Consider the following 27,668-nt stretch of genomic DNA (forward strand, 5'->3'; position numbering starts at 1 on the left):
AAGTTTCTGCATGTACCTCTGCTAGGAACTTCACCATCAGCCCTCATTCAAGCAACACTGAAACTGCCATTCATAACGGTATATATATTAAAACAATGAAAAGTACGATCAGCTTATTAATTGCTGGGAGTGAGAGAACAGATAACTTATTGTGTTCTGCCAGCATTCCTGCAGCAATTTATCCCATATGTGTACCTTTTATCATCTTTCAGTTGAACGATATATACAACAGATGGCTGAGACAAATCACAATTAAAAATACAGAAACGTTAGTAAATTAAAAAACAAAGCGAAAAAACCCAACATCTCCAACAAGCAATTCTGCCTTACCTTTCCTTCTGAAATCAGTGGCAATCAGAAAGAGAGCTAGACTCTCACTAGGTCTTTTTGAAAATCGAATCTACAAGTATATATTTGTGTCAAGTTTACAAAATTGCAAATGTATCTTTGCCTTTGATAGCTTCTGCAAGAGCTTCATATGGGCACTTTCACCGTTACAACATCGCTGACGTCAAATTGCTGACTTGGCCAAACTTCAGCAAGACTCATTTTTCTGTACCCCACATTCATGCTACTAGTAGCGCTAGTAACTAGTAGCACTAGTAACACTTTTATGGAATTGGATCAAAGCAGCAGCACTGGAGACCGTGAGTAAAATGCAAGCATCAAGAAATGGATACACGAGACCTTAAGGAAATCCACCATGAGAAAAAGAAATGCAGGTGTTTCTCTCTGTTTCAAATAAATGGATAAATTTATGGACATATTTTTCAAACAGAGAACAACAAATCCATCCAGCAGCTGTGTTCAAAAACCTCCATGAATACCAAATAGCAACCGAAAATTAATCCATTTATTGCTTCCAAAAACTGGACACAGTTTAAGAGACTGTATCACAGGTAGGTTAGCCTCCAGCCTCCTGTGAAGCTGAGGAAAATGGAATAAATGCAAAGGAATGACATAATCTGCACTCTCACTGAAAAGTAACTTTGGCCCCTTGAGAGGGACATTTTGTTCAGAGGTCTTCATAATGAAAGCTGGAGCACATTTTTAATATGATGGAGGACACCTGTTATGGAAGCTACATTTCCACAAAGGGGTTGAACAGTTAAAAAGCCTTTTCTTGTAATATTTTAACAATTTAAAACTTCATTTTATTATCTTAAGGGATAGGGCCTTTTCAATCAACCAGTTACAAAAGTAAGTAGACATAAGACAATTTTACAACAGTAGATGAATTAGTTTCAGCTGTCTGCAAAAATCTAAATGTGAGCAAAAGACAGGCTGGATCCCAGCAAGTGCAAGCTCTTATTTATCACTTTTAGTCATGTTAGCAACAGCAAAACAGTAGCTCAGAAATTAATGGAATGAAAAATACATGAGCTGTGTATGCCTTTCTGTTCTATAAAAGTATTACTTCATATCACGTCAATTTTTTCATTTGACTGAATTCTAAGATTTTGGTTTTGAACTTTAAAAAACTGGAAATACAAAACAATATGTGCTGACACAGTAGTGTCAGAAAATTTTTACACTTCTCAGAAGCATAGAAAATATATGGCACATAAATAATTATAACTTCAAGAATTACCACCCCCCATTTATATTAAGTATGATTTTAGCATGAAAATATTATATTTTTTGGAAGAGAAATGTAACATTTTACCTACCTTCACATGTTGAAATCCAGTTTCCTTTCAACCTAAACCACTTTTCTGTGTATTTTCAATTTACTAACAATATTTCCAACATTACATTTCCTGTATATAAATATGAGCATGCATGGAAGGTTCCAAAGGACTGATTCAGCAGGAAATCTAAGTGTTAAATCCTGCTGTCACTGAAGTGAAAGGGTCATAGATAGATGCATGCTGGAGCATACACTGATCAATAGAGCAGCCTGTCTTAGGGGACTCACCAGTCTCCCAATAGTACTGGTTTTCAAATAAAGAACTAGGAACTCCTGAAATAGAGAACTACAGAGCATATTGTTCATTTCCTAACCCATTCCAGGTAATAAAAATATTTATGTACTGACCCTCACAAATGTTTGGAAATGCTAATACTTTAACATCTATTCAATAACTTTTAAATCTCAGTTCCAAACCCACTTTGAACCAACATTTATGAGTTCTGACTGGGGTTTTTGAAGCTGCCATATGCATATAGGCAGCTCAGAATGATTTTCACAAGGATCTGACCACTTAGAACCCTTCACCTTTTCTGAAATTTCTGATAAATACACCAGTAGATTCACATTCTTTTCATTCTCATTAAATGACTGTATGTATTTAGGCATGGTAGTACTCATCACCTGCTCCCTTTCCCCTTTCGTTATATTCTGGTTGTTCCCCTTTCATTATATTCTGGTTGTTGGGGTTTTATGTTTGGGGGTTTTTTTTGTTTGTTTGTTTGTTGGTGGGGTTTTTTTGGTTGTTGTTGTTGTTGTTGTGAGTGTGATTTTATTATTATTATTCGTTATTGTTTTTATTTTGACTATGTCTCATTCTTACTTGTACTCTTTCTAAATGGAAGGTCTGAAAGTTCTGTCAGCCTCTTCCTGCCGAAAGTGTTTTAGGAATGTAAAAATCCATGTTAAGTCTTTGAGAATAGGGAGTTGAGCATTGTAGTATAATCCTCATTCTTTGTGTTTTGTCACTCACTGTGTGGGAGTGGACTGGGCCACAAAATTAAATCTCCAGCAGAAGATTCAGGAGCTAGGATCTCCTAGCTTTACCATCAAAGACTATGTGCCAACTATCTATTTCAGTCCAGCTACTCAATAGCATCAACTGCTGATTTTATCGGTAACAATATTTATTTTGTGTTCAAATATATGAGCTTTCCCTATGAAAACAATGTCACTAAAGTATCACATGAAGTTAATTTCAACACACAGGTTAAAGAAAACCCTCACTTTCAGCAAAAAGTGGTTAGTACCAGTCCCACCCTTTATTTTTTTAAGGGTTTTAAACACTAACATTCCTTAATAAAGAGCACAATAAATATAAACACAAAGCCACACAACATGCATGGAAAAGAAGGGTTAAAATGCAACTGTATTTTCACAGACACAAGTCACAGTCATTAAATTAAATTATTACACATACATTATAACTTATTTATTATTTCAAGCTATACAGGCAACATAGCACCAAACAGGAGAACTTTCCTCTCAATGAACATTACACAAATATTTTGTTTTTGAATTTTGGAAACAAGTAGTTTCTTTCATTTTTATCAGAATGACATTAAATAAAATTCACTATCCCAAGTATCTTTTATGACATTATTTGGGCAGTGACATCTGCTATCAGTTATCTCTGATGAGCCCCCCCTCCCACTTCCAAAGTTCTGAAAATGAATAGCAGATGCTAACATCAAGATTTCAGGCAGTGGGATATTAATTTAATGTGCTGTATTGGCAATGAGGTATTTTGAAGTTCAACATTAGGCAGCAGCAGAAGTAGAGGTAAAAAACTGAAGGTGGTTTTGAAAACCAAATTCACTGATTCTGAATTCCCTTTTAATATAAAAGATTATTTTTAAACATATAAATACTTTTTACACATTAGAAAAAGTGAATGAAGGCACTTATCATACATAGCGAGAATTTTTGCATTAAAATGAAAACAAATAAATATTTCACTTATGCAAGTTTGGCCTGCTTCTGCTTCTGGAGAAGTCAATGGGATGCCTGGCAGTAACAACACTGGAAGGGAACTGGGACTATTTCTAAAAGATAGATTCATATACATTAAAACTTATAGCAGATTTCTTCCACTACAGCAAAGACAGAATTGCATCTAAATTATTCTGGACCAAGTAAGTACAAAAGGGAAGCACTATAAAGACAGCCACTTCAAAGAATTATTACATTATGTGTCTGAGGGGCACTAAGAAATAGCAGTAACACATTTCTGAGACTTCAGATTAACTTTGAAAATAAGCCATTATTTTTATGCCTATTTTCTCTGAAATTACAACTAATACTTATTAATTGCATACGAATCCTAAGAGTGAGGAAAAGAAAAAGAAATAAAATCTTTATTTTATAAATATTTCAGGCAAACAAAATATAATTATCTTCTGTAAGGAGCTATCTATTCTTTCTAAAGAAACAAGAAGGGATGAGAACCAAACATATTTCAGGTTGAGACATACCTGGTTAAAATTTTCATGGTAAAATTAGGTAACTACCAACACTCATACAAGAATTGATTGCCCAATTGAAATACAAAGCCTCCAAGGTAACATCAACTGCTACCACCAACTGCCTAAGCAGAAACCTTGCTGTTTGATGCCTGGATCTTCAAGGGTTTTTGCAGGCACTGAAAAAGTACAGGGGGCCAAAAATAAGATCAAACTCCTAAATTTATCAAAATTCTTGTTGTCCAAAAATATGAACAAACTTTCCTCACTACACAAAGCCTGAAGGTATTGTCTTCCCATATATGAATAACTTATTCTATTCCTCAACGTAATTCCTGCCCAAGCTTCCTAAAATCTTTAGAAAATATATAAAAGTTAAAGGTACAAACCTTTAGAATTTGAGATTTACTTGCCTCACATCCAATTGGAGAACTGCAGAAACCAGGAGCAGAGTCGTACACAGCCTTTAAGCTTTGTGAGAGTCAGCTCCAGTAGCCACTGCAGGCACCATGAAGTGTAACAGCCAACAGCTGCTAAACTGCAGAGAGCATCCGCCAAAGCTCTGGCTTCAAATCATAACCTGAACCTTCCTTGCAAGGGCCCTTTTGTGCATTTACAAGATATGTTTTATGATAATTATGTTGTGTAAAATTAATCAATAACTACAATAATGATAAAACAAATGTATTTAGAAGGCATGCTGCTGAAAGTCCTCTGTTCTCAAATATATAGTGAGAGCTAGTGGAAGAAGTTAGAATCACAGAATCATGGGAGCTGGAAAGGACTTTCAAGATCATCTAGTCTTGCATCACAATTTCTGCTTAGGTTTTAGCACTGGAATCCCACTAGTAGATATGAAAACTCAATGCATTGCTCACCTGGCACAGAAATATTACTCAATACTCCTATGAAAAATATAAATAGTTATTTGTCTGGTTCTTGTAATCTTACAGAGAAGGGGGTAAGTGCAGATGTGACAGGCTTGAGGACTTCAGCAGCCAGAGAGCATCTAGTCATTAACAGTTCCCTATATTAGAGCATATAGATAAGATAAGCAGGGCCATAAACTACTGCCAAACTAACAAGTCACTAGTCAATCATGGCTAAACAAAGCTGTTTGTACGAGGATACAACAGCGTTCCTGTGAGTAAAGCTTTTACTGCTCCTTCCTAAGACACATCCTTAATGAATAAATTTTGCTCTGCTTAAATAGCAAAAAAAAAACCAACTAAGTCTCTGTGTTGGCGGCATTCAAACTAACTAATTTACAAAAATGTGACAGCATGTTCAATATGTGAGCCTGCTTTTATTTCCTGATCTGCTACGTTTGTTTCTGCAGCATGAGATAGTGTGATGAAATTAAATCTTTTATGGCTCAACCATAGAGCTTGCAATCAAATATAAAAGAGGCCTCTCTCTCTGATAAATAGAATCCATTCTAAACTTAGTTTTTGGAGGATTAAAATGGCTTTTTATGGTGCTTGAGAAATAAACCAACACGACAGATAATCTTTATAAAACTATGCAACATTTAAAATACAAGATCTTACGGTAATCTACTAATGTAGGGCAAACTGTACTCAGGGAAAGTTGTGAATAATTCTTGATCTAAAAGGAAAACAAACATTGACTTCAAAGGCAATTGTGTGCTGAACCCTCCTTGTCTTCTCAGCATCTGATGATTATTAATTAGCGAATCACCGCTAATTATTTGGAAAATGGCTAAATAAGATGCTCTGGTGTCTGCTAAACACAAACCCTAAACTCTGTTTTGTGTAGTGGAAGAAAGATATAACTGTGGTAAACCATGAAGTCAAGATTACATTTTACAGTCTCTTTGCAATAAATTAGAATAGCTTATATAAACATTAGCAACTGTTATAGTTGAAACCGGACAATTTTTTAAAATGCTGCCATATTAATTCAAAGAGACATTTTACATAATTTTATTAATTAAAAAAACACAAACCACCAAATAAGTGTTGTCCCAGACCATCTCCCAGGGATGCCAATGACAGATTTTTTGCTGATTTTGATGGGACCAGAACTGGATCCAACCTCCTTTGATTGCCATGATTCCCCTTAGAATTTAGCACAATAACCAATATTGTTGTCAAATGCACAGCTTGGGAATTATAATGTGCTCGATATTGCAGAGCTTGCTATGATTCAGTATGTTAATAATCTGCTAGTGGCAATTTTAAAGATTAATGATGATTACAGTAGGCATTTTTACATATTAATAGACAGTGACGTAGACAATAACATATTATAGTTACATACATAATTATACACAGATAACTTTAATTAGTCACTGTTTTAAAACCACTAATTTAAACTTTTATACATAAATGTACAAGTAATATGGAGTAAAATGTTTGATGACAGAGTATAATATACATGGGTGTGAGTTATTCTATACTTAAATATACTATAGGAAAAAAGTTATGAACTACAAAGTTCAGGGTGTTTTTGCAAATATAAATACTATAGCATAATTTACAGCATAAACTTTTAAATTTAAACACATATCAAATTGTAACCCTTCCAAAATGGAACACCTATTAGGTACTGTTATCAGTTACGATGGTTTCAGGTAATTTTCAAAATATTCCCTATGATGTTTTACAGAGCATGATTTTGTTCCCACTGAAGGAACTAATTTAATTCTATGACTGCAGGAACAATTTCTTTATAAAACTACATAGACTATATTCCACATGCATTATTACTTCACTGTTATCAAATAAAGTAGTGAGATAAAATCTTTTAAAAGACAATGGGAAATAGAGTGACATAAAGAACAAGAAAGGAAAAAATATTTTTGAATGCTATCGTACCGATTTCCACGGTCCCCGATGCCAAGAAACATCACCAGGGCAAGAATGCACATTACATTGTGCCATGTTAGGTGGCTTGTCTAGAATTTCACAGTTTTGGTCACCCAACATTTGGCCAGTGGGAAGCTGACAAATCACCAGTCTTGTCTTTATTCCATCTCCACAAGTCTGAGTACACTGAAACACAGAATTTTATATGCAATGATTTTATTAACAGTCATCACATATAATTAAACAAAAAGATATAGCAATAATCAGTACATAATTTTATTTACTATGTCTATTTCCATATTCCCTGGACACTCTATTCAAAAATAAGGATGTAAAGTCTAATCTCACGTAATTCCCTGACCAAAACCTTTACCAAACTACATTTTTATGGTTTATCATGTGATAAACTGAGACTTTTCTGCAGAAAGTCTCAGTTATAGACACTCCATTAAGGAGAAGTAAATGTGAGAATAAATGAGCATGTATCTCTTTCTTTATTAAGAGGAAAAGATGGAAATTTGTATTAAAAGTAGTTTTCCCTGCCAGACAGTGGCAGAAAACTCAGATACTGGGCACAATTTTACACAGTTCAATTTATACAGACTAAGTGTGAAATACTCCTAGGATGTGTTTTCTGGGTTTCAGTTTGTCTGTAATTCTTCAATAACAATTCTCATTCCTAATGAGCTCTTAAAACCAATCTATAATAGTACAAAACTTTTTACTGTATTCTCAATTATTCTAAATTAGAAAAAACCTAGATCATCTGCATAAACTGTATCCCAAGTCCATGGCTCTGGACAGAAAAAATATGACATTTAGACTGACCTTGAGAACTGAATGGCTAAATCTGGCCAAAACAAGGAGAAAAGTAACTAAATAAGTCACTCGACCAATTTTTCTTCTTTTTTTCAATTCCAGTAACTGATTTTTAAAAGTAAGAAAAGTGGGCGAGAATCACAAGATTAGAATCAAATCAATGCAAAAATAATCAGCTTTAACTCTTTCTGTAGCATTTGAGCAGGAATGTGTGGTCAAAATCTGGCATCACACAGCATGGAGACACTATTCTTTGTCCAATAACATAAAATGTGTCATCAAAATGTTCTAACCCAGGTACAACTTTTAGAGGGATGATCCTATCTGCATACTTCGAATTTGAAACTACAATCCAGTAGCTACTATGACTTGAAGTTACTAATGTTAGTACCTATGAATTACATGGAATAAAGTTTCTCCATGGCTTCTTATGCTCATTTTTTTCTTTTCTTAGACTAGCTATTGCACTGTGGTTTTTCTTTCAGCTTTCTGTAACAGAATATAATTTTCTACGTCTCAAGATAACACATTGTACAACAACTATATGATTTGTTGATGTTGTATATCCTTAGCCTCACACTATACTTACTTCTTTTGGATGTATATTTACATTACTCATATTTCCACTACAGTTCCGGATTTGATCAAAGAATAAAGTTTAGATAAACAGGCTGGAACTCATTCTTTTTAAATTTTAAACTCTATTAAATAAGGAAAATAAAGTGTTCAGTTCCACTCACAGTCACAGAGTTATGTTTCTACTTCTAAGCTTATGTGGTAAACAGGTTCCCTTTTGTAGGTGAAATGCTCTTACTTCTCCCCAGCTCCCAAAGTTCCACTGCGGGCAGGGTCCAGAATCACAGTGTCTCGACTCCAAAGGTTTCGTTGCCTCATCACAGTTACTGGCACTTCTTCCTTCCTCATCTTGACATACTACAACTCGATGGTGAAATCCACCTGCACAAGTACTAGAGCACTACCAAAACAGGTAAACATACATTTTGCCATTGCATGATCAAAGAAATGTCAAATATGTTGGTTAAAACAGCTTGGTTTTCTACCGTAACTTTCAAAACTGAAATTCGCAAACAAAAATTACTACTATGTAGGAATATTTGAAATTTGAACTCACAATAAAATTACACTTAGAATTTAATATATTCTGAATAACAATACAAATAAGAATAACAATACTCTTTAAAATGAATCTGCTTCTCTTTTGACCAATTCTATACTGCAAAAACATTTCTAGAAATGTTAACACACATGTGACAGAACAAATTAATATATTCTAAAAAAAATTTCTTACTGCTCCCCAGGGTCCAGTTCTCCATTGATATCCTCCCACAGAAGGACGGTTCCATTGGTTTAAATTGTTTTGTGGAGGGTGTATTGGGAGGTAACCTATTTCTGGAAAATGGCTTGGATGATCATGTATTTTTGGAACATGATGATAAACTGGTGGACATGGTGGCATGCTACATTCTTGTTCCTTAGGAGGTCGGCCTTCAGGATCACAGTAATTCTCATTAATTTGCTGATGGTAGTTGACACAGATGACTTGTCTTGTTACTATTCCACTGTCACATGTAACTGTGCACTGACCAAAAGATTAACACAGTGTTTGTCACAGAACATTGGCAATTAATAAATAAATACATTTATATTTACTTTTGACAAGAACAAACATGTATTTTGCTTTTTCAAGGGGTGCAATTTCAATCATCCATGCAAAAAAAAAAAAAAAAAAATCACATTTTCTAAACAAAAACTTAGCCAACAATCTAAATACACACATTAAAAATTTGTTACAATTAATACTTACAGGGGACCAGTTTCCAACTTTCCACTCTCCACATGGGCTAAAGCAGCTTGAAATTTCAGCTGGTCGTGGTAAATGAGCACACAGAGACTCATCTGCTATCTCTCCATGAGCATCTCTACAACTCACATAGCGAGCACGATCGCCTTTCCCACAGGATGCAGAGCACTGTCAGTGAACAATTCAAGGTCGTCACACTTCAGAAGACTAAAGCAAGATCATGCTAGCATCTAAAATACTAACATAGTTTCTGTTGGCTTGGGACTGAAATGCATGGCCTTAATTCTCATGAAGCATTCTGGTATATATAAACAGACAGTATTTAAACTATAACATGGAATAATTACAAAGTTGCAAATAACAACTGAAACATCAGTAACTTCCAGAACACTTCAGTTGTTACACAGGGACCCAATATTTACATCAACTGTTAAAATAAAACCTGATATTAACAATCCATTTGCCATGATGGTTTGTTTTAGCAGATTCCACTAAGCCGCTTCTGAAGACTTTATGCCTGAGAAGTTCAAGGTGGACTTAATGAAGAACTGCTGAGTAGCCTCAGTTTATGCACCCTTTACTGCTATTTAGTTAAAAGAGCTGTGCAAAAGTATAACTGCATTTTATGCTTTGTTAAATATCTCAAGGGATTAACATACACGTCCACATTTTAAAGGCAATTTTAAATTTTGACATTGCTATCAAGTCAAACTAACTTTCAACATTATCAAAATAAAAAAAAAAAAAAAAACCACATTGCATTGAAGAAAATTTACGTGGGAACTGTTTCACTAATGCTTATTTTACCAAAAAAAAAAAAAAAAAAAAAAAAAGGTCAATTTAGACCTTTAAAGACTCCAACTCTTTAGTAATACTATTCATGTAAAAGATTTAAATAATATTTTAAAATCTAAGATGTTCTCCATACTTCAAAACTAACCAATTACATTTAAAATTACACTTCCTAGTGCACTGTCAATCATATGAAAACTATTTCACTCAGAACCCCAGCTCCTAGAATTCTACTCTTTCTCCTGTTATATTTCCTGAATTTGAAGCACACAGTTTGCTGCGAGTGTCTATCTGCTCCTTAAGAAACAGTTTCTTTTCTTAAGAAAATATTAGAACTCCTTTTTAATCTATCCCAACCAGTTATCAGTCTGAAAAAAAATATTAATGACAGCTTCATGGAAAAATGGATGAATCAGTGGAGGACTGCTCTGCAAGGTGTGACTGCTACATTACATACTGGGGTCCATGATCCATATCTCCATTGGGTCACCTTCCCCACATGAACTAGAGGAAGTGAAGTAGTCCATAATTTTGTATTTTCTGGACAAGAGGGCAATTCACATTCCTGTGGGGGTGAGGAAAAAAAAAAGTTAAATGTACATTTCGGAAGAGCCAAATGTAAAGCAAATGGTTAGCATTAATCAACATGTAAATGCCATCTTTTACATTTTCCTTGGCATTACTCAAAGACTTTTCATTGAAATGCTTTGTTTTGTTTTAAATTGAGTGTCAAAGAAAATTAATTTGATCTTAAAACTGCATTAGTAATAACTAATAACATTGGCACTTTGAGAATGAACAGTTTTGGCCAACTTGTTGGAGGGAAGGAGCATAGACATGACAGTGTCCTGCTTCTGAGCCACAGGCAGCACAAGAGGACCAAGCCCAGACAGTGGCTGTGTGAGCCTGTCCTTTATACCTTCAGCTACTGAGAATATAAATTTGCCCAATTTCAGTCAGTAGCCAAACAGGTACCATAATTAAAAATGCAAAGGATCTTCAAACCCAGTGTTTGCACATCTAAGCAGAAATAACTATATTGGTTAAATATTGGTTAATAACCAATTAACAGGTTTTTATATTAAGAAGCTTATTAAAGAAGCTGGTTGGGTACTATTTCTTAAGCAAGCAGCGTCCTTACAATATTCTATGTTGAAGCTTCCCCCACGGCCAAAAAATCAGAGGCCTTTGGATTCCTTGAAGTCATATAGTCTTTAATCACATACCAACTTTCAAACATCCAGTCTTAAAATTACCCTTCTTTTACTTAAATCCCTAGGCAAAATTTGATGTTTGTGAAGAAAAGCATAGTTTCAGTATTTTTTTCTCACTTTAGATGTGATTTCCTCCAAGTTCCCACATAGAGTCATTAGAAAACAGTTGTACTCAGACGCTGTAGACAGAGAAGTAGAGAGGCATTTTTTAACTCACCTGACTGTCTGTAGGACGAGTGGCAGCATTGCACTCCCTGTCATCGTTCAGAATAACACGGTACGTCCCAGTAACACATTTGACTGCGCGCACCTGGTATCCGTGTCCACATGTTACAGCACACTGTTGGAGGCAGGAGTTTCATACACCTGAAATAGTGCCACTTACAACCAGATTTCACTTTTAATTACATTTTCTACTCTGAAACTGTTTCCAGAATGAATAGCAATGACTGCTGAGATGGTGCTAACTTCCTTTGTGGCAGACCATCAGATACTTAACCAGTGTCCATAGCACACCGAGGAACAGCACTTGTGCGCGACAAAGGCTTTCTCTCTTTCCCCTTTTCTATCCCCTGCAGTGAGTAGGCTGGAGGCTGGGAGGAGACCTTACAGGAGACTGGGAAGGAACACTGCTAGAACACCTGACCTGACCTGATCAAAGGGACAATCCATGCTCTGTAGCGTCATGCTTAGCAATAAAACTGGCGAAGAGAAAGTAGAGGAGGGGAAAGGGAGGAGTAAGGAGTAGCTTCAAATGAAACAGTAACTGTAGCTGTTAAATGTCTTTCCCTCCACTATAGAGTTTGACCAGAGTACACTCAAAGAAGCCACCTATTACATTAGATGGCTGAAAATATTATGACACAAATCCTATCCCTATAAATGTTGTCGTTCAAGCACAAATACTTGTAAAAACCTGGTTGTGAATGGCTATTACCAGGTGGTACAATGGAAAAGCTGCAATGAAAAGTTCTGCTCCAGTAACATAGATTGGCAAATTACTTGTACAAGCTATTTCAGAAAACTTATTTTTTATTCATAAGAATTCTATCATGAGACCAAATTAATTTTTTATTTAACTTTTGCATTTAGCTTGTAAGAATGGAAAATCACCACCTTGTGATCACAAGATTACATTATGTTAGATAAAATGGGGTTATCTCTAAGGTAAAAAAGTAAAATAAATGTTTTCATTAAAAATATACTTAATTTCCAAAAGTATATTTATTCAGTATTTTAATAACAGGTTGTATGTAAAAAAGATAAAAATCGGCTGTTATTTGGTTATGATTTCCCACTAACATCCAAGAAACACTGAATAATTTTCTGTTTGTTTGAGTAACCTGATCTTATAAAAGCCACATGAAGATGAGTACATTGTTTTTTTAAATTAATTCTCATCTATTTACTGACAAAAGTTTCCTTCACAAAATTAATTCACTTTTTTCTAGCATTTTAAATCCACTCTGGGATACATTAGATGAATGTCATACAGGAACATATTTTTCAACAGCACTTTCACATAAAGAGATAGCAGATCTTTTATCAAGGTAAAATGTAACAATAAAATGCTAAGTCCTCTTCCCTGCTATTATTAGCGTATACATTTCTATGATTGATTGAAGTATATTGTAGATTGAAGATTGTTCTATATTAATTGAACCTACCACTTGAATATGCCCACTTACCTATAAATATTTGGTCTTTTATCTGTCTCATTCATCTGAAGAGTTTGCTACCCTCATTTTCATTATTCTGGTGATGTAATACACTGATGCTCAAAAGCATTTTTTATACTAAGGCTCAGGATCAATTACTATTTTAGGCATTTAGCTTATATATGGATGTTCCTAAATTACAAGTTAGATAGCCAATAGGACCCTGCAAAAAAACATGTGAACCAATTCAACTAAAACTGCCTACTAAAATGTTTAAAAAGTATTGATTGCTCATAGGCTAAGCTATAAAACAAGAAGCCAGGAATCCTTATGTACTCACTGATCCCCAAGGCCCTACTTGCCAAGATGCACATTCATGAAGTTCACATGGTGTTATTGACTCTGGTCTGTCATTTGGGTTACAGAAATCATCTCTCAGTTGTTCATCATTAAGTTGGCACCATACTTGACGATGCTTCATTCCTTTGCCACACGTCACAGGACACTGTAAAATTATCATAAACATCAGTTTGCAGAGACATGAATCTGCATTAATGGCTTCAATTTCTTTTTAGTAACTTCTTGGATTTTAAAAATCACATAAATAACAAAAATATTCCATGAATGTAAGTAGTCTAAAGCCCCCTATTTTTTAATTAACTTTTCATATCCTGTGAAGTTCAACTCAAATGCTAGTACAAGGAAGTTAATATTCAAATTCTAAAGCTACATATTATGAAAACTATGTGCAGATCATTTATTTCCAATACAATAATAGTGCATATATCACAACTTAAACTGGGAAAATGTTTAAACTGACCACAAATCTTTTATATCCATCTAACCTATAATAAAATTAATAATTCAATTAAACAGATGGCTGTATAGTTCTCATTTCTTCATAAAAAAGGAAGGTATGAAAATTATTGCAAATACATTTATGTATCTTCAGTACCTCATTTTAATGTAAATTAAGGAGAAAAATAAATTCTAGGATTGTTTTACAGAAGTTCTCACACTATTCACAGATGTGTGATATGTATCAGACAAATCATAGGACTTTGGAACTTTCATAACCATATGGCTCAAGATAAAATATAACCATAATAACATGCATCTAATTTTAATATCAATGACCAGGACCAAATGTACTTTAAGTTTTGCACAGTTTCATTACCTCACTCCAGTCAGTAACTGACCAACTTGGACATAAGAATTCATTACAACTCTGTGTTACAACTCTTGGAAGTTCGTGGCATTCTCTGTCAGGAAGATGACGACCCAAGTTGTTCATACAAAAAGCTTCTCTGGTTCTGACACCTCTTGCACAGCTCCTGGAACACTGTGGTGTATAGTTATGAATTAGGAAACAGAATGCAATAAAACCAGGCTGATAATACCTTATCAGTCTTAAAGGTAAAAGACTGTTCAGGTAAAAGATTAATGATTCCATCAGACAAAAGTGTCCTCCATTTAATCCACAGAATGCTAATATGTTCATTTGAGATAAATTCAGTACTTCGTATAATAGTTCCAAGATAAAACCTTAATAAAGAGCAAAACCAAAATTGTACAGAACTAAATGATTAAGACTTGTAAATAAAATATACACCTTTAATTACCAGATCTTCATTGCCGATATCCAAAACCAAGCTGCAAACAAGCTACCTATTCTTACAAAAATATCAGGACGTTGCTGAAATATATAGGTTGGTATTGGCTGATTCTAGATGCCTGTATTGGTCAAACATTGTTTCCTTTTATTTATTAAACTAAAAAAAAACCATCGAGGAATAAAAATTTGGTATGAATGCTAACCAGAACTATAATGGTACAATTACAAAGTTTTAAATCTGTACCTCTGACCATTCTGTGTAGTGCCAACTTCTTAACATACAGTCACCATGGCAAGGCTCTCTGGCTGCTGGTTTCCGCTGATCAGCACAGTACTTATCATCCACTGGAGCACTGAGTCCTCTTGCAGTAGAATACTTTATGCAGTGGATCTCAACAGACCGATGTCCTGGGCCACACTTTGATGTACAGTCACTTTTGCCAACACTGTGCCACCTAAAATGACATACTGTTGTAGAAAGCTAAATGTATTTTAAAAAATATGACTACGGCAATTAAAGCCCTCAGAGAATGTATCAAGAATTATAATGTAAACATAGATGTGCATTTTAGGGAATAAATAAAACTGTAAACACTATCTCATGACTGGATTTTCAAAGCAATATAAAAGAATTTGACTCATAGGCTTAAAAGAACTTTTTAAATTTAAAGGAACTTTTGTCTCTATCTCCTAGGTGACTTTGAAAAATGTAAGCTATAATTCTAACTCTTCATCCTCTGAATATTTCAGTGAGGGCTATCTTGGAGCGCAAAAACACAAGTCTGTTTCACATTATTTCCAGTTGTGGGTACAATTCTAGTGGAAAGTATATTTCATGCCACAATACAAGTTTTTGTGCCAGAATATACAGAGCAGATTCACAATTCTAACAAGAGATTTTGTATTTTACCAATAAAAATTAGAAAAGTACCCTAGTTCTTCATGGAGTTGAAGATGTATGTAGCATGTATAAAAAACCATCACACCAACAGATTTGAGGAAAAGGAGCGATGGGAAGGGTGAGGAAGGTAGAGAGGGATGGGGGACAGAGGATAAATAATCTGAATTACCTTGTTTCAATGTCAATCAATAAAACCATATAAGACCATAATAACTCCATCAGTTAGGAACCTTTTTTTACCTTAATTCACACTCTGTATTACACTCCTCAAAGACACTTGGTACAGCGGGTATAAGTTCACATCTTTGATCAGACACTACCGCATGATCATTTTTACGTATACATAACATTCTTCTTCTTCGAATCCCTTAAAAAAGCATCAAAAGAAGTAAATAAAGGGCTAAAATAAGTCTGCCTTATGGATTCCATTCATCATGTATGGACTGAGATACGCCAGTAACACCAACTGCTGTATACAGCAGATGCTGCACAAACATGTTCCTTTGTGCAGCTCACTGCATTCCAGGTGGAGAACAACCTTTCCCAGTCACCTTTTCCACCTCCCAGCTATCCTACAGTGGTCTCACAGGATAGCAAAATCCAGAGAACTACAAAAGTGCAACAGTCCATTTACTCATCAGACTAAGTATTCCAGAGACATCATGTATGTCCTGCTAATTAACATATTTCCTAAAACATTATGTTAATTTAGACGTTGTGATCCTTTCCCTCAAAGAAGCAGAAAATATGACCACAGGGTACCTAGAAGATCTGGAGTTCTCAAAGAAATACTACAGCTGACAGCTGTTCTGCTTCTCTAGCACGTGAGCATGTATACAGCCTGACTCAAAATCAGAAGAAACTCACCATCACATATTTTCATGCTTTTCTAGCACCCACTAATAGGAGTGTTTGTCAAAAATCTGTGTACATACATTTTTATATACATATTTCATAAATGGTGTGGCTTTATTCTGGAATGGCCTAGCGAGTAACAGTTTAAAATAGTCAAATATATCTTTAAACAGCATTGTCCCATGTAGCAGATAATCAAAAAGGACAAATAAGTGATCGCCTGGAAATGGTATAATGGAAGCCTAATGAATATTAATAGACATACAGCACCACTTTATAAGAATGTATTAGATTTGATTCAACCTTTTTTTAAATAAACTGCTCCTATGTAGAGTATGTCTCCAAATGTAGATTTGAATATAGAATTGTACTGCGTAAGTACTAAAAATAGCAAAAACAAAAATCAGAAGCTATTCTGCCCTTAAAGACTCTGTGAACTTCAAGCTAACTGAGGGTAACAAGTTTTCTCCTTTCAAGTAATGATGAAACGTTAGAGAATTTAGGATGAGTTCCTTCCTTAATCCCATCAGGTCTTTGGTTCTGGTGAAAAAAAACACTTCACAGTACCTTGGCACATCCTGCTGCAGTCTTGCCAGGGTCCATAAGGATCCCACGTAAAGAGATCGCTTCCATCTTCTATTGGGACATTGAATGAATAATGCACATCAGGGTTGTACAAATTCCCTACACACAAAACCTTGATTGAGATAGAATGATAGCTGTTTTTCAGTGAATTTGAACATAAAATTATGAACATAATGATCATGTAGGAAATTTTCAAACATATGAAAAAAGTAATATGCACCTGTAAGGTTAATTCTTCTTCAACTCTATCAGTGCTGTTAATTCGTTCTATTGTATTGTTTGAACCACTGTACTCAAAAATGGCTCCTTGTATATTGATTTCTCTTTTTGACATGCTTACAACAAAATTTCCATTCAAGATAAAATTTCCATGGGTATCTGATAAAGCTGTAAGTGAAATAAAATATTGGAAATCTATTTAGTTAAAAGGTTATATCAATAAAACCTCACCAACACACAGCTTTACTTTAGTCAATGTAAAAAGTTGTACCAAATGGTTCAAATTAACGAATTCAATCCTAATCATCAGTAGCTTTCACCTGAGCAGTGGTCATGGATTTTCTAAGCCATGGATTTTCTCTGAATTATAGTAATTAAATAATTTTTATTCTGCTGAAGGGCTGACTGCAGTCCTGACTTTTAAATTTGGCTAGGTTCTTTTACTGCAGAAGGAAACAATAATTATTGGTATTTCTGCCCTATTCTACATCCTTGTATTTGCTACAGCTACTTCTAGTGAAATGGATTTTAAAAGTAAACTTGAAAAAAAAAAAAAAGCATTTGTGATGCTCATTTAATATAATGACCTATTTGCAATAATAAAGATTAATGACAAGTTAAGCATTTTTAAAATAAAGTAAAATTTGTAGTACAAGATGCTATTCAGGCATTGTTTCATTTGAAATGGAAGATAATGTTGGGGGGCGAGGGTTGTTTCTGGGCAACAGGTGACAAGGAAGACACTTTGAGAATTCTGAAGTTTGTTGGCTAGGATGACAACAGAAGAAGAGGCAGAAGGCAAGTGAGCTTCAATATTTTTTCGGGCACTTCAGATGCAATATATCTACTGTGAAATAGAACAACCAAGATTTTTGGTACGATGTACTTATGAATTCTTTGTTGCCTACACACACTTGCAAATCTATCAGCATATGACGACATTTATACTCTTTATGTCCCAGACATAACAGAAAAAGAGATATATAAGACAACTGGTAAGTTTGCTGATGGTCAGACTATTTTGTTCATAAGTGAAGTGTATCCTTCCAAGATTTAAAACAACAAATATCTGCATTATTCCTGAGTTCATTTGTGGAATTCCAATTAACATGGTGACAACAAAGTAAAAAATGGACAAAATGATGCAAGGTGCTATAATTCTTAGAAACCTTATCATCTCACTGATTTACACTTTTACACAGTTTTCTTAAAACTAGTATCTGCAGAGAGACTGAGGCCAATGAATAAAAAAAGTAATTAGATATTTTCTCCAACGCCTTTATCAGAGTTCTCATAATATATATCCAGAGCAGATCCCCGTCAAAAGCACAAAACCTATCCATCAACGTTGTACACTGAGGCTTTTACCGAGGTAGTTGTCATCTTCTGGTTTCCCTGAGTAGCTGTGCTGTCGAATATCAATGTTTGTTGCTCCTTTGGGAATATTTACTACAACATTGTAACCTGCAAATTAATTTTGTACAAAAATAGTCAAATATTAGTAAATATGAAAATCCATTTTCATTTGCAGAACGCTACAGTGCGCCAGAGACAACCAATACTGGATGCCTTCACGTGTTAGGTTCTGTGTTCAGATATGTGAATTCTTTACCCCTAACATGAGCTCAATTGACTCAGAAAAATCCTTAGAGAGCAGAACTACGCCAAAAAGCAGTCAGCTACATCAAGAGGGACTCAGGAAACAGTGTGACTGCTCGAAATTTAAACTTCTACAGAAATTTGGGTAAGTCACTTACATGAAACATCTCCGTCCCCATTTACACGACTGAGGTAGCTTTTCTTTCACAAGAGTATTTCAAGACAGCACACTAAAGAATGAGTCTTAAGTACTAAAATATTGAAGTGTTGCATGTCATATGCATAGGTAGATACAGCTGTTAAATTAGCCATGCTTGATCTACCTTCTTCTGCTTAAAATATTGAGTTCACTCTCTTCAAAATACAAATGCTTCACAAATGAGTCACCATTTCTTGTAATATCTCCAAGTAATATTATGGTAGCCTTGCCACTGGGTAACAAAATAAGGTGCATCAAGATCTACTTCTTTAAAAAGTCACACTGCACAAAAACCTAGGTTAAAAAATCCAAACATGCTTCTCACAGATGCTAACCACAAATTCAAAAGGATACTTATGGCTGAGAAAAACTGAGTACGGCAAACATTGGAAACAAATAATAAATACAAATGTAATCTGAAGTATTAATAACAATTTTGATTTTTTTTTCCACCTATTTCACTGTGTTTAACAATATTACTGTGGCTTTAGTTGATGCACCTCTGTGGGTAAAAAATTTAAATGGTGCTATCCTTTTCATTTTGTACTGGATTTGACTGGGATGGAATTACTTTTCTTCATATTAGCTGGTGGGGGGGGGATGTTTTTGGATTTGTGCTGGAAAATGTTGATAATTCAGGGATGTTCTAGCTATTGCCAAGCAGCGTTTTCAGAGCCTTTTCTGCCTCTCACCCCACTCCACCAGCAAGGAAGCTGGGGTGCACAAGGAGTTGTGAGGGGATACATATGGACCCCAGCTGACCACAGCTTATCCCAGACAATATGGCCTCATGCTGGGCACACAAAACTGAGGAAAGAAGGAAGGGGGGGTATGTTCAGAGTGGTGCCATTTGTCTTCCTAATTCACAGTTACACATGACAGAGCCCTTCTTTCCTGGCTGGACACCTGCCTGCCCAGGGGAAGCAGTGAACCAATTCTTGCTTTGCTTTGTGCGCACAGCTTTTGCTTTACCTATCAAACTGTCTATCTGAACCATCTGAATTTTCTCACTCCTATTCTTCCAGTTTTCTCTCCCATTCCACTGGGAGGTAGTGAGTGAGTGACTGGCTGTGTGTTTCCAGCTGGGCTTAAGCCATGACAAATTTCATAATTCATTAACTTCCAAATGCTTTTAATCTATTAAATCTATGCCATGCATTTAAATGAAGATTTAATCTAATTACAGGTTCATCACATTTACCAGCTGAGGGCAGCACTGCAATTACAAATTGACAAGATGCATGCACTGGATAAAATGACGGTTTGTCAATCTTTCAACATACTGGGAAGAAAACCAAAACACAGTTAAAAAAGCCCCTCATCTCAGACACTGAAGACCTTGTGGTAATAGAATGAAAGAAGACAAAATACAGGAGGAAACTAAAACAAAATTGCCTAGCATGTTGTCAAGGATACAAAAGGAGAATAAATCACACACTAGGACACAGAGAATGACCATGGTCCAGGAAAACCTCAGATACTCTAATTTTATGCAATAATAGCCAAGATAGTAATAATGTATACATAATTAGATTACCATCTCCTAAAATAGAAGCCAAGTAAATTAGTATTTTGCTGTAATGAATTTTTGATTATTTCTTCACTACTGTTTACCCAGTTACTGACAACATCATAAGTGCATGAATATAAGTACACACCACAGGCTGCTATTGCCAGTTCCAAATTCTGCCTTAGTAAAATGGCTCATTTCAGTTTGAAAGGGAACTAAATGAAGTTAAAAGAAAAAGATCAAGTGCATACCAGCGTACTTAGCTTGCGATCCTAATTCAGATTTTTTTTTGAAAATAGTATCTCCTCAGACAATGCCTTCAGTCATTAGTCTAGGGATGTCTTATACCTCCCATGGATACTGGAGTTTTATGATCTGCTAAGTGCAATTCCTTGCTTGCATGGCTGTATTCCTCCTTGAGCACACCTCGTGATAATCCCAAATGTTCAGCATACTGTTCATTGGTGTAACTCAGTATTATCTCTTACATGCTATAATTCAAGAATTTGAACATAATTTACAACATTCCACTAACTATAAAACCAAATAATAACTCGAGATTTTCCTCATCCCAAAACTTGGGGGATTTTTTCCCCTCCAACTTCAATTCAAAACAAATAAGTCTGTGACAATGGAAAGTCATTAAAAAGGAGAGAGTGACAGTCTTGACCGTATTTGCATAATGGCAGTTTCATATAATGGTCACTTACTTGACTTGTAACAAAATTCATGTGTTATCTATAAGCAACTTATTTGGACAGACACGAGAGAAAAATACATGTATTTGTATGGGAAGGGTAGCTGTATAATTTTTTTGGTAATTTTCAATGGGTGCGTGCCTTCTGCCAGGGGAAAATAAAATCCAATACTTGGCATACTTTTCTCTTCAACAACAGTCCCTTTATTCAATGAAGATCCTATTTGGCACATCTACAGGTATAATTTTCACTTCACCTCTTTCAACCAGTGGTCTCTTTCAACCAGTGAAGTGGAGTGAAGGAGCCTCTAGGGTGATATTAACCTGAGGACTTCTGTCCTTCTGTTCTTTGCTCTAACTACTTAACTGCACTGCTACACACGTGCAGTAGTCTCTCCATACTTCACAGAAAAGACTACATACAGAAGAACTATCAGTGGCTCTATTAGAGAAACTAAATCAAATAAATAAGAAATACCAGGGTTATTCAAAACTTTCTCATTCACTACCTGTCAATGAGGAGGAAAAAGCGTAAATATTGTTACCCCTGTTCTCTGGAAGGAGGCTCACATTTCACAGGCTGTATTTTTCACTCAAGGAGAAAAGGAACCTCATCAGCTGCTCACAACAGAAACTTCTTGCTATCTCTTTACACAACCAAAATGAGACGTTGGAATATGCCCTTCAGCTGCAAAGTTTCAGACCAGAGAATGCAAAGTACAAAGCAGGAAGCATTCATCCTTTTAAAGTACTTTTACTCTCATAATTTATTTTATTTTTGGCTTTGACCTTTGAGGAGATTGATTCTTTTTTTTTCACCTGAATGGATTAGTATGTCATAGTGTTTGTCTCTGCATCCTGGAGAGGGAATGTGACTGAAAATCAAAGATCTTTTTTGTAGATAGAGGCCCTAAAGAACATACACTGAAATCTTGCCTCCTTAAATGTAAATAATAATTTCTAAGCCATAGTGAAGTGTGCATTGAGATTTAAAAAAAGGCAAAACAAACATACCATAACGAGCACTGTTGAAAGTACCTGCGAGTGTCTTACATGAAGAGTTATCACCACCACAGATTCCACATTTGTCTCTCCTTGCCTTCGAATTCAAAACATGATCACAGCCTGCTTGCTACAAGAAAACAAAACAAAACAAAACCAAAAATAAAAAGGCCCTGTGTCACTTAGCCCAATGGAAAACAATGAAAATAAGTAATGTAAGCTTCCCGATATCCCAAAATATTGTTGTTCACTGTATATATCTAGTCTTCCTTGGCAATTCATTAAAAGCCATCAATGAATTTGGATTCTGCACTGCAAGGGCAAGATAGAATGGTGCAATCCCAATACACTCCATATGTCAAGAACTGCCTAATACATAACAGTACATAAAGATTTTGTATTAAAAAATCAACATAATATCTAAATTTTAATTTATATTTACATTAAAATTCTTGGAAGTCTAAACGCAGTATGTATATATATGGCCATCAATTCATTTAAAGTCTGTCATTAATGAAAAGAAGCAAAGAAATACACATAGACTGTGCTGGTTAAACTAACATAAGCACAATTTTTGTTTATGTATCTTTACTTAAACTTGTAGGGTTTTTTTTAAACCATGATAAACAGGACAATTCTTTGACATTTCCTCTTTATTCAACCATATAAATAAAAGCTATATTTTCTCCTCATTCTGAATTTACTCAGTTTCACTGCAATCAGCGAAACCTCAACAAGGCTTGACAAAAAATCTTGAATTGTTAGAATATAGCATCTTGCTTCTCCTAACAAACTCTCATGGCAATGCCATAGCTGCTACTAAGCAAAGAGTGCTGAATTGATTTAAGGCACAGTTCCTCCTGATTTTACAGTAAAGTAATAATTACGTAATCTATCTACCCTTGGACTTTCTACTATTTACTCCTTTAGTAGCAGAAATACAATGCTAATAATCACACAGCATGCTTTTTTCCTCTCTTTATGCTCACTTTGGATCTCACTGCTCACTTGAACAATATAAACTCTTTTACATATGAGGCTTAATGAGGCAAGACTGTGGGTCTTCAGGTTCAACTATATGTTTTTAACTTAATTGCCTCCATTTCCAGATCTTTAATTTTATTGGTAATAAAACTAGCTTAAGTGAACTCAGAACATCATATTTTCAGTAATGTTTATTTGTATTAATATTTACTATCTACTTTTACCACCTGTTGAAATTGGTTTTAATAATTAATAAGTTTAGATTTAAATACCCTGCATAAGCCTTGAACACAAAGGTCATTGGTTTCTGCTCCACAGGGAGTACCATCAGCAACTCTGTCCTTCAGCTGATAGTAGGAAGTTGTTCCAGAAACTCGGCAAAAAAGTTTACAGCGATCTTTCACAGAAACTGGAAAGAAAATCCAAGAGGTTTCTTGTCTGTTTTAAAACTTTACTTAAAGTAACATTTTCATAGTTTTAATTGAAAAGATGTGTAATTACTTACTACCACTATATTTTGGAAGCCAGCGAACAGCAGAGGTAAGACCGTTGATATTAAAGTGTTTGCCATCAAATTCAGAGCACTGTTGCTCCCGAAAATCTTTTTCACCTTTTGGACATGAATCAGTATTACATGACCGAAATTTCATCCTGCGACCAACACAGTACTTTCCTCCATTTTTTGGCCTAAAAAAAAGGTAAATGTAAGACACTAATTTTCTAAAATCATTGTTTTCTTCCACAAAAAGCAGTCTCAGCCACTGATCTAAAAGGGAAAATCTCACACATCTGTCAGCTGTGCAACTGACTTACACACACACTCAGCTTCTACTGCGCATTCAATTACACCCAAAATAAACACAATCCTTGTAAAATACAGCTGCTTAGGTGGTAATCTCACTACAGATATTTATTAATGCATTATTATTTTTATTTCTCTTACAGCTATAACTATTTTGCATTAATAATTCTAATGCTTTTATCAATTTAGCTGAGGTTACAGTCATATTTTTACACAAGCAGCACCTCCCTCAGTAATTTGAAATTATTATTTTACATACTGACAAAGAAAGAAGACAATTAGGAGCTGGCACAGTCTTTCCTGTAGTCCTACTATTGGTTTCACTTTGGGGATCAAAAGAATAAAAAGGGAAAATTGTGAAAAATAGCCCACTTACTGTAAAGTCTAAAATACATTTTAACAGTTATAAACCCTGACACAAAATAATTCAGTATTAGTATGTTCTTGGGGAAGAAAAAAAGAATAAATCAACAGCATATTAATACTATCAATCACTACAGACTGAAAGAGGTGTTATCTAATGTCAATCTAGTCTACTGCCTCTTACTTATCAGAGAAAATAAAATAACCTGGGCCATTTGATTGAAGTTCATTTATCTTATTGATAACATCAAGCTGACATGACTTCCTAGAAAAACCCTGAAACTACTCAGGCACCAGCTGCGGTTCTGCTTTTGGACAAGTTAAAGATCTCCTTGAATTTTATTACAGAAACCCACATGGAATTATTCATTCAATGTACTTTTCTAGTTATAAAGGTAAGCTTTAAATGCCTCTGTTATAGTCACTGCTCCTTGTGGGTTGTTAATTGGTGGCGATGCTGTGAAAAAGCATAAATCAAAGCAAATCAAGTGTTTCACTGAAGAGATTAGTAGGGAATGCATATATTTATTTTTGCAGTAAGAACAGCAAAGAAAGCATCTAATGTTTAAAGAAACCTCAACAGTCACAGTAAACCTAGAAAAAAGACAGTGCCAAACTAAGTTTTTAGAAACATCTGCAAGAACGGATAATATTGTTGAAAGACATAAGTAATCTAAAAGTTTATTTTAGATATTAGAGTCTGTAAACTTATCTCTTTCCAAACAGCGCTGAAACAAGCATTTTTTATTGGTGCTTCAAAGTGATTTGCACAGTCCACAACACCTCTATTTTATTTTGAGCCAATCCATAATTTTATAATATCTTCATTATGTAAAAGTAAAACACATCAAAACACATCAAATAATTAAAAAAAAGTAAAACACTATTAAAAAACATACTCTGGTTTATTACACAGCCTGGTGGTGCTCTTGATTCCACCTCCACAAGTTCTTGAACATGAGCTATAAGGTCCCCATGGTCCCCATTCTCCATCTACAGGACGCAGCTCCATTTCTCTGCTCACACAAATTCCATGGCGGCAGTGCTGCACAGTTGACAAACAAAATGAAATTTATAATTCAAGCAAAAGGTTACTGTATATTTTAGGCACAAAAAGAACAAAATTTAAGCGCTCACCACTCTTATCTGGTTCTGGATATTTTCTAAAATGTTCCATTTCCTTTAAGATAACTTACCCAGTAGTCAAGTTATTAAAAATGCTATCTAGAGTCCTTTGATCACTAGGAAATCTACTGGATATTGAATATTTATCTGTCTGGTCACTTTATCCAAATATCTCTAAATGATCTTGAATTTCTGATACATTTTCATGCAGAAAGTTCAAAAACAGATTTACAACTTTCATGTACAAGATTTTTCAGTTTAATTTTGGATTCATGCTGATACAAAAAGTGAAAAGTTATAAGGAACCGCCAAGAAATTCAGGGTGTTTTCAAAATCTCAAAAGTTAACTGTCTAGTGGGATTGCTTGGGAAAAGCAGACAAGCTTTTAAGACCTTGATTATATAAAACAAGATGATGCTATAGATTCATTCTTGAACTCAGACTTTCACATCTATAACAAAAGGTGAAAAATATTTTAATCTATTTTTATTTTATGATTTTATTTACTTCTAATTTAACAAAGCTAATACCATTAAATTGGAGATTTATAATTAAATTTAAAAAAATAATAGTAAAGAAATAATAATTCTTAGAGCAAGATACTACATTGCAATGCCTATTCTGTTACTTTAGATCTTATTCTTGGTGAAGAATGATGAATTTCTACTAAAAAAGTACCTAAAGGAAGAATTTTCATTTCATCTGCTGGGATTTACATTATTGAAATGACAAAGACTGCAAGACTATTTTTGTTGTGGTCGTGTCAGTTATGAGACTTCACCACACTGTAACTGTAAGCATTTATTATTTATAAAAAGTAATTCCACGCCCCCCCTCACACCCCCCCCCCCCCCCCCCCCCCCCCCCCCCCAGGAGCATTGATCTCTTGCTTCTAAGTATCTACTATCCCCTGCAAATATGTGTCTACTTCAGTGGTTATTCAAAAAGTACATGACCAAAAAGTCTAAATGAGAATCTTATGATTGGTGCATGTGTGACTTTTTCCAAAGAATCTGCAGGAATTACCAGGACTAATCCTACTGATGACTTATGGAAGTTGGAATTCTAATTGACTTGTATCCTTTAGAAAATCCCAAGGAGTATATTTGATCACAGCATAGTGGAATAGTCGCCCTAGGACAACATACTAAGTAGAATGTTTATGAGATACTATAATTTCAGCACTGTGTTTCAGTCCTGCTGACTTCTACGTGGAAAACGTGTCAACTTATCCTTGACTTCAAACACCTTCTGCGGCATCAAAGACTGCCCTCATCTGGAGACAGGACACCAGCCAGGACTGAATACATGGGGTCAGTGCTCATACATAATAGAGAGAATTACTTATTTTAGATGCCTGTTTGCAGACTCAGGATTAGACTATCCATTAATTAGGTTTGTTGTCAGAAGGGATTCTGCTGGTCAGATTGACAGGGTGTGGCTCATTCCATCTTTCTCTGCAGTAAATACAGTATATAGATCAGTCACTGGAACAGGATATATCAACTCAGCTACTCGTTATTTTTGAGGCCTAGGCTTTGCCTCTCTGCAAGAAAAAACAGCCTCAAATCACTTTAAACTCTAAAAAGATTTTGATAAATAAAGTCTCTGGCACAGAAAACAATTTAAGAGCCTCTGATACACAAAAGATTAAATAATAAGACAAGTACTAAACCTTCTTTTACAATTAATTTAAACATTACATAGAATTTCTTAAGATTTATTACAAATTTATTGTAGAAACTATGAAGAAACCAGCTTAGCTGAACACACAAAACACAAAAATTGTGTGCAGTCTTTCTGAATATAGATGACTGGCATGAAAATGTGTTCAGTGGTTTTATTACTGCCTAAAATAACTCCTAGATACATTTTTTTTCTAATTAGTATATGCATGTGTTATATCGATACTTATATTCACATG

At 34.9% G+C, this 27,668-nt stretch overlaps 1 protein-coding gene across 1 annotated transcript in view; it reads right to left on the reverse strand.

Annotated features, from left to right (window-relative positions):
• The window catches only part of ADAMTS20 (ADAM metallopeptidase with thrombospondin type 1 motif 20), an 88,209-nt gene that overhangs the window by 22,163 nt on the left and 38,378 nt on the right, over nucleotides 1–27,668 (reverse strand). Inside the window, exons 12-28 of the mRNA XM_040063046.1 lie at nucleotides 25,519–25,664; nucleotides 23,960–24,141; nucleotides 23,727–23,863; nucleotides 22,483–22,600; nucleotides 18,832–18,927; nucleotides 17,465–17,631; nucleotides 17,227–17,356; nucleotides 16,045–16,171; nucleotides 15,148–15,358; nucleotides 14,466–14,630; nucleotides 13,629–13,793; nucleotides 11,848–11,970; nucleotides 10,874–10,981; nucleotides 9,628–9,792; nucleotides 9,112–9,402; nucleotides 8,617–8,778; nucleotides 6,993–7,169 (exon numbers count right to left, since the gene is read on the reverse strand). Of these exons, the coding sequence (XP_039918980.1) occupies nucleotides 6,993–7,169; nucleotides 8,617–8,778; nucleotides 9,112–9,402; nucleotides 9,628–9,792; nucleotides 10,874–10,981; nucleotides 11,848–11,970; nucleotides 13,629–13,793; nucleotides 14,466–14,630; nucleotides 15,148–15,358; nucleotides 16,045–16,171; nucleotides 17,227–17,356; nucleotides 17,465–17,631; nucleotides 18,832–18,927; nucleotides 22,483–22,600; nucleotides 23,727–23,863; nucleotides 23,960–24,141; nucleotides 25,519–25,664 (2,670 nt within the window). The remainder of the gene's footprint in view (nucleotides 1–6,992; nucleotides 7,170–8,616; nucleotides 8,779–9,111; nucleotides 9,403–9,627; nucleotides 9,793–10,873; nucleotides 10,982–11,847; nucleotides 11,971–13,628; nucleotides 13,794–14,465; nucleotides 14,631–15,147; nucleotides 15,359–16,044; nucleotides 16,172–17,226; nucleotides 17,357–17,464; nucleotides 17,632–18,831; nucleotides 18,928–22,482; nucleotides 22,601–23,726; nucleotides 23,864–23,959; nucleotides 24,142–25,518; nucleotides 25,665–27,668) is intronic.

Source organism: Hirundo rustica, chromosome 4 (genome assembly GCF_015227805.2).
Source record: "Hirundo rustica isolate bHirRus1 chromosome 4, bHirRus1.pri.v3, whole genome shotgun sequence".
NCBI classification, from domain to species: domain Eukaryota; kingdom Metazoa; phylum Chordata; class Aves; order Passeriformes; family Hirundinidae; genus Hirundo; species Hirundo rustica.